The sequence below is a fragment of the Chiroxiphia lanceolata genome, chromosome 19 (genome assembly GCF_009829145.1).
Source record: "Chiroxiphia lanceolata isolate bChiLan1 chromosome 19, bChiLan1.pri, whole genome shotgun sequence".
NCBI classification, from domain to species: domain Eukaryota; kingdom Metazoa; phylum Chordata; class Aves; order Passeriformes; family Pipridae; genus Chiroxiphia; species Chiroxiphia lanceolata.
The window spans coordinates 11604333-11610540 of NC_045655.1; the positions used below are offsets into that span (position 1 = coordinate 11604333).

At 62.2% G+C, this 6208-nt stretch overlaps 1 protein-coding gene across 1 annotated transcript; it reads left to right on the forward strand.

Moving 5' to 3' along the window:
- The first annotated feature begins 104 nt into the window (after positions 1-104).
- On the forward strand, positions 105-3292 carry ACTG1 (actin gamma 1). Its single transcript, XM_032707027.1, has 6 exons — positions 105-220; positions 614-744; positions 828-1067; positions 1378-1816; positions 2090-2271; positions 2354-3292. Exons 2-6 carry the CDS (start codon positions 622-624, stop codon positions 2495-2497), a joined length of 1128 nt encoding a protein of 375 aa, XP_032562918.1. The 5' UTR covers positions 105-220; positions 614-621; the 3' UTR covers positions 2498-3292.
- Positions 3293-6208: the final 2916 nt, after the last annotated feature.

Genomic DNA, 6208 nt, shown 5'->3' on the forward strand with positions numbered 1-6208 from the left:
CGGCAGCCGCCCCACGTGGCCTGGGCCGCGCCGACCAATGGAAGCGCGTGTTTCTGAAAGATCTCCATATATGGCGATGTTCTCGGCCGGGAGGGTGGGGCCGTCGCCCTCCGGGTATAAAAAGTCGGGGCTGGCAGCCGGGCGGTCTCACTCAGCCGGCGGCACCGGACCAGGCGGCACCGTCACCGCATCGCCCACAGCAGCGACCCCCGCGCAGCAGGTACCGCACGGCCCCGCACCGCGCCCGCGCCGCCCCTTCCCCCGCGTTCCTCGGGGGGTGCAGGGGGGGTTTTACGGCGCTCGGTCTCGCCCGGCCCCGCGGTGGGCTGCGGCCCTGTGGGGTGGCCCCCCCGTCCCCCCGGTGCCGCGCTGGGATGGTCTCGCCCGTGGGTCCGGGCAGGTGGGGGTGTGCGGGGGGGCGCGCCGCGATTGGTGGAGGCGGCGGGTGACGTCAGCGCGCGGGAGATTCAAACGGGCGATTCAAACGGGAGGGACCATCGGGGCGGGGGGGGCCGGGCATGGCCCGCAGCCAGCGAGCGGCTCCTCCCGGGGCCGCGGCAGCCGCTGACCCGGCCCTTTCCCTTTCCCTTCCCTTCCCTCCCTCCCGGCGCAGCCTCCGCCATGGAAGAGGAAATCGCCGCCCTCGTCATCGACAACGGCTCCGGCATGTGCAAGGCCGGGTTCGCCGGGGACGATGCTCCCCGCGCCGTGTTCCCCTCGATCGTCGGCCGCCCCCGGCACCAGGTGAGGCGGGCGGGGGGCGCGGGGCGCGGGCCGGGCCGGGCTCGGGGCGGGGGCGGCTCTGACTCACCCGCTCGGCTCCACAGGGCGTCATGGTGGGCATGGGGCAGAAGGACAGCTACGTCGGGGATGAGGCGCAGAGCAAGAGGGGCATCCTGACCCTCAAGTACCCCATCGAGCATGGCATCGTCACCAACTGGGACGATATGGAGAAGATCTGGCACCACACCTTCTACAACGAGCTGCGTGTGGCCCCCGAGGAGCACCCGGTGCTGCTCACAGAGGCTCCCCTGAACCCCAAGGCCAACAGAGAGAAGATGACGCAGGTACCGTGTCCCCCCCCGCCCGCCGGCCCCCCTCACTCATCTTCACGAACCTCCTCCGTTACATCTGAAACCTGAATATTTTGTTCTCTTTTTTTTTTTGTTTTGTTTCTCCCGACATTTTCAGGGTTCTGTTCTCCTGGCATTTCTCCCCTGACGCCTCAGGTTCTCTCATTTGTGTTTCTGCCTGCATCCTTTTTGGCTTTCCCTTCACACACCGGGTTGCTCTGCATGCCAAGCATGTGTGTTCTAACACTGAGTGCACACGCCCAGCTGGGGACCCGCTGCTAATTGACTCTTCTCCTCCTTCCAGATCATGTTTGAGACCTTCAACACCCCGGCCATGTACGTGGCCATCCAGGCCGTGCTGTCCCTCTACGCCTCTGGCCGCACCACAGGCATTGTAATGGACTCTGGGGACGGTGTGACCCACACCGTGCCCATCTACGAGGGCTACGCTCTGCCCCACGCCATCCTGCGTCTGGACCTGGCTGGCCGCGACCTCACCGACTACCTCATGAAGATCCTGACAGAGAGGGGCTACAGCTTCACCACCACGGCCGAGCGGGAGATCGTGCGGGACATCAAGGAGAAGCTCTGCTACGTGGCCCTGGACTTCGAGCAGGAGATGGCCACGGCCGCCTCCTCCTCCTCGCTGGAGAAGAGCTACGAGCTGCCCGACGGGCAGGTCATCACCATCGGCAACGAGAGGTTCCGGTGTCCAGAGGCCCTTTTCCAGCCTTCTTTCCTGGGTATGTGTGGGGCAGGGTCAGCTCCAGGTGGGGTGGGGTTGATGGGTGGAGGGGAGGGGTCCAGGATGCGTCACCACGAGGTCCTGAGTGGTACAAACAAGGACCTGTGTGACACTAACAAGGTGGTGGGTGGGCACTGAGGGGTCCTGGGTTAGTACTAACAAGCTGCTTTGTGGCAGAAAGGGGGCTGGGTGGCACTGACAAGGTGGTGGGTGGGCACCTGGGCGTCCTGAGTGGCACTAACGAACCTGCCCCTCTCTCCTCCCCGCCCAGGCATGGAATCCTGTGGCATCCACGAGACCACTTTCAACTCCATCATGAAGTGTGACGTGGACATCAGGAAGGACCTGTACGCCAACACGGTGCTGTCTGGAGGCACCACCATGTACCCTGGGATTGCCGACAGGATGCAGAAGGAGATCACGGCGCTGGCCCCCAGCACCATGAAGATCAAGGTGGGACGGGCTCCAGGGGGGGGTGAGGGGTGAAGGGAAGGCTCTGGCTGTGCCCTGACCACTGTTCTCTCCTCTCCTGCAGATCATCGCCCCGCCGGAGCGCAAATATTCCGTGTGGATCGGTGGCTCCATCCTGGCGTCCCTCTCCACCTTCCAGCAGATGTGGATCAGCAAGCAGGAGTACGACGAGTCCGGCCCCTCCATCGTGCACCGTAAATGCTTCTAAACGGACTGCGGGCCCCGCTGCCACGCCCGGGAGCTGTGCCCAGGCATCCATACACCTCATGCCAGCCTCCTGCAACTGGAATAAGCCTTCTTCCAAAAGAAATCCTGCCCTTGGGAAGTCTGTACCTGATGTTAGACACGTGGATGGGCGCGCTGTCACTTGATTTGACCTTGTTGTAACCGAGTTAGCCGCTCCCCGAGCTCATACCCTGTACGGATCGGGCTCCCCGGGGCTCCCCGATCCCGGGATTTCCCCATCCCAGGACCCCCCCACACTGACAGCGGCCCCGGGACCGCTCTGTACAGGGTATTTGGAGCCAGAGTTTGCCGTACATCCTGTGTGGAATATTCCAGGTTTCCTGTAGAGGCTGGTAGGAGTCCATCGAGAATTTTTTTTTTTTTTTTTCTTTTCACTGTTTCTAGCAAGGTTGGGAAAAAAAAAAAAACAAACATATCGCATCCGAGCCTTACACCCTCCTCATCCCCCTCTTCATCTCCCTGCTCCCCCTGGTCCCACCACAGGGCTCGAGTCCTCAGCTCCGAGTTGCTGAAACTCTGCATTTACACCTGTAAATTTCTGCATTTTAATTTATGTCAGATTTTTTCTTTTTTTTTTGTTCTTTTTTTTCTTTTTTTTTTTTTTTTGTACGTTGCCTTAATGTTCTCACGTGACAGTAGAAAAAAAAAAACAAACCAAAATTTGTTTAAGAATCATCCGAAAAAAGTTGAGAAATTGTAATGCCCAACAAACACTTCATTGTGTAAGGAAAATAAAATGGAAAAAAAGCTGCAGTAACTCCTGCTGGGATTGTGTGTGGTGAGGTGGGGAAGGGGGGAATTGGGTGGGAGCTTCCCCAGGAAACTGGAGTGGGGTTTTGGGGGCTAAAAATAGGTATTTAGGGGCCAAGAAGCTGGATTTTCTTACACAGGCTCCTGGCTACTCTTGCCCCTGTCTGTGGAAGTTCAGGGGTGCTGCCCACCAGCTGAGGCCCTGCCTCGGGGTCTCCAGCCCACCCTGCTCCATCACTTTGGGCCTGAGGTGCCCCATGTCTGGGGGTTGGGATGTTGGGGTGGGTGGGATTCACTCCAGGGATCCCCTTAGCCCCTGGGATTGGTGTCCCCAAGACTGGACACGGTGGGTGGCTGAGGGGGGACATGACACAGCTCTGGGGCTGCTGGTCCGGGTGCCGTGAGGCCCCTGCAGTTGCTGTTCCCACTGATTTGGGGGTGCAGGTCCCTCTCGGTGGGTATGAGGTATCCTGCCCCCCCCTCCTGGGCCCCCACAGCACCTGTGCTCCCCCACTGCCCAGCACCTGCAACTGCCCCCCGTCCGTCTGTCCATCCATGTTCTGCACCTGTCCCTCTGTCTGTCCATCCCTGTCTGTCCACCCTGCCAGCTCTGCTCCCACCCTTCAGCCCTCTGCATCCGTCTGTCCATCCCTCCAGCCTCCTTGCATCCATCTGTCCATCCAGCTGTCCATTCCTTCCCGTGTCCATCTGTCCGTCCACCCGTGTCCATCTGTCTGTCCACCCTGTCAGTTCCTCACCTGCTGCCCATCCCTCCCTGCCCCCGTCTGTCCATCCAGCTGTCCATCCCTTCCTATCTCCCCGTGCCCGTCTGCCTGTCCATCTGTCCCTCCCTGTGTCCGTCCGTCTGTCCAGCCACCCTCCTGTCCCTGTACCAATCTGTCCGGCTTCCTCCCTGCCACCTGTCTGTCCGTCTGTCTGTCCCTCCCTCCCAGCAGCCGGCTGTCTGTCCTGCCGCTTGCCCACCTGCCCGTCCGTCCTGCCAGCCTCGTGTCCGTCTGTCCATCCCCACCTCTTCCCTGCTCCAAATACCCCCCCGTGTCCCCCTGTCCCCTCCATGTCCGTCTGTCCCCCCCATGTTCCCCCCATGTCTGTCTGTCCCCCCATGTCCCCCTGTCCTCCCCATGTCCCCCTGTCCCCTCCATGTCCGTCTGTCCCCCACATGTCCGTCTGTCCCCCCCATGTCCGTCTGTCCCCCCATGTCCCCCTGTCCTCCCCATGTGCCCCTGTCCCCCCCATGTCCCCCCCATGTCCCCCTGTCCCCCCCTGTCCCCCTCATGTCCCCCTGCCCCCCCCATGTCCCCCTGTCCTCCCCATGTCCCCCTGTCCCCCCATGTCCGTCTGTTCCCCCATGTCCCCCTGTCCCCCCCCGTCCCCCTCATGTCCCCCTGCCCCCCCCATGTCCCCCTGTCCTCCCCATGTCCCCCTGTCCCCCCATGTCCGTCTGTCCCCCCATGTCCCCCTGTCCCCCCCCCTCGGTCGCTGTGTCCCGTCTCGGCCGCCAGGGGGCAGCACGGCCCCGCGCGCGCGCCCGGCCCCGCGCTCATCGCCCCCTGGCGGCCGGGCCGGGCAACGGCGGCGCGCGGGCCCGGAGAACAAAAGGGCGCCCCGACAGCCAATGGGAGCCCGGCTCGGCCGCTCGGCTCCCACTGATTGGCGAAACCGCGGCCAATGGCGAGGCAGGGCTACCTGTCCGTCTGTCCCCACGTGGGGGTGGAGAGAGTGGAGGGGGAGTGCGGGCCCTTCCTGATCCATCCCCTGCATCCCTGATCCATCCCCTGCATCCCTGATCCATCCCTGCATCCCAGATCCATCCCCTGCATCCCAGATCCATCCCCTGCATCCCTGATCCATCCTCTGCATCCCTGATCCATCCCCTGCATCCCTGATCCCACCCTGCATCCCTGATCCATCCCCTGCATCCCTGATCCATCCCCTGCATCCCTGATCCATCCCCCGTATCCCTGATCCATCCCCTGCATCCCTGATCCATCCCCCGTATCCCTGATCCATCCCCTGCATCCCTGATCCATCCCCTGCATCCCTGATCCCACCCTGCATCCCTGATCCCACCCCTCATCCCTGATCCATCCCCTGCATCCCTGATCCCCCCCCCCATCCCTGATCCATCCCCTGTATCCCTGATCCATCCCCTGCATCCCTGATCCATCCCCTGCATCCCTGACACCATCCCCTGCATCCTTGATCCATCCCCTGCATCCCTGATCCCATCCTGCATCCCTGATCCATTCCCTGCATCCCTGATCCCACCCTGCATCCCTGACCCATCCCCTGCATCCCTGATCTATCCCCTGCATTCTTCATCCCATCCTGCATCCCTGATCCATCCCATTCATCCCTGATCGATTCTCTTCATCTCTGATCCCATCCTGCATCCCTGATCCATCCCCTGCATCACTGATCCCATCCTTCATCCTTGATCCATCCCTGCATCCCTGATCCCATCCCTCATCCCTGATCCCACCCTGATCACACCCCACATCCCTTATCTCATCCCTGCATCCCTGATCCCATCCTGCATCCCTGACCCCTGCCTCCATCCCTCATCATGCTTCCTGTATCCCCCTTCCTGCTGTCTGCATCCCACTGACCCTGCCTGCATCATCCTGCAATCCCAGCCTGCATCCTGCCTGCATCACCACCTGCATCCCCCCCTCCCTGCCTGCATCCTGCCTGCATTTCCCCCATTCCTTCCTGCATCCCTGCCTGCATTTCCTGGCAGCAGGGCCGGGTGCCACCAGGATGAGGGTGGCAGCAGGACGCGGTGCCCAGGGGTCTCTAACTCTGCCCCCCCGCCCCATCTCCTGCCCACACCAAGCCGGGGAGGCCTGTGGGGGTGCTTTGGCAGGAGGGGGGTGCCCATAACTGGAGGTGCCCACAGCCA

What these genes read in the sequence shown, in the direction of transcription:
- ACTG1 (XM_032707027.1), top strand. Translation starts at nt 622, where the DNA reads ATGGAAGAGGAAATCGCCGCCCTCGTCATCGACAACGGCTCCGGCATG. An exon ending in TTTCCAGCCTTCTTTCCTGG is followed by an intron (nt 1,817 to 2,089) that starts GTATGTGTGGGG and finishes CTCCCCGCCCAG; the next exon opens with GCATGGAATCCTGTGGCATC. An exon ending in CCAGCACCATGAAGATCAAG is followed by an intron (nt 2,272 to 2,353) that starts GTGGGACGGGCT and finishes CCTCTCCTGCAG; the next exon opens with ATCATCGCCCCGCCGGAGCG.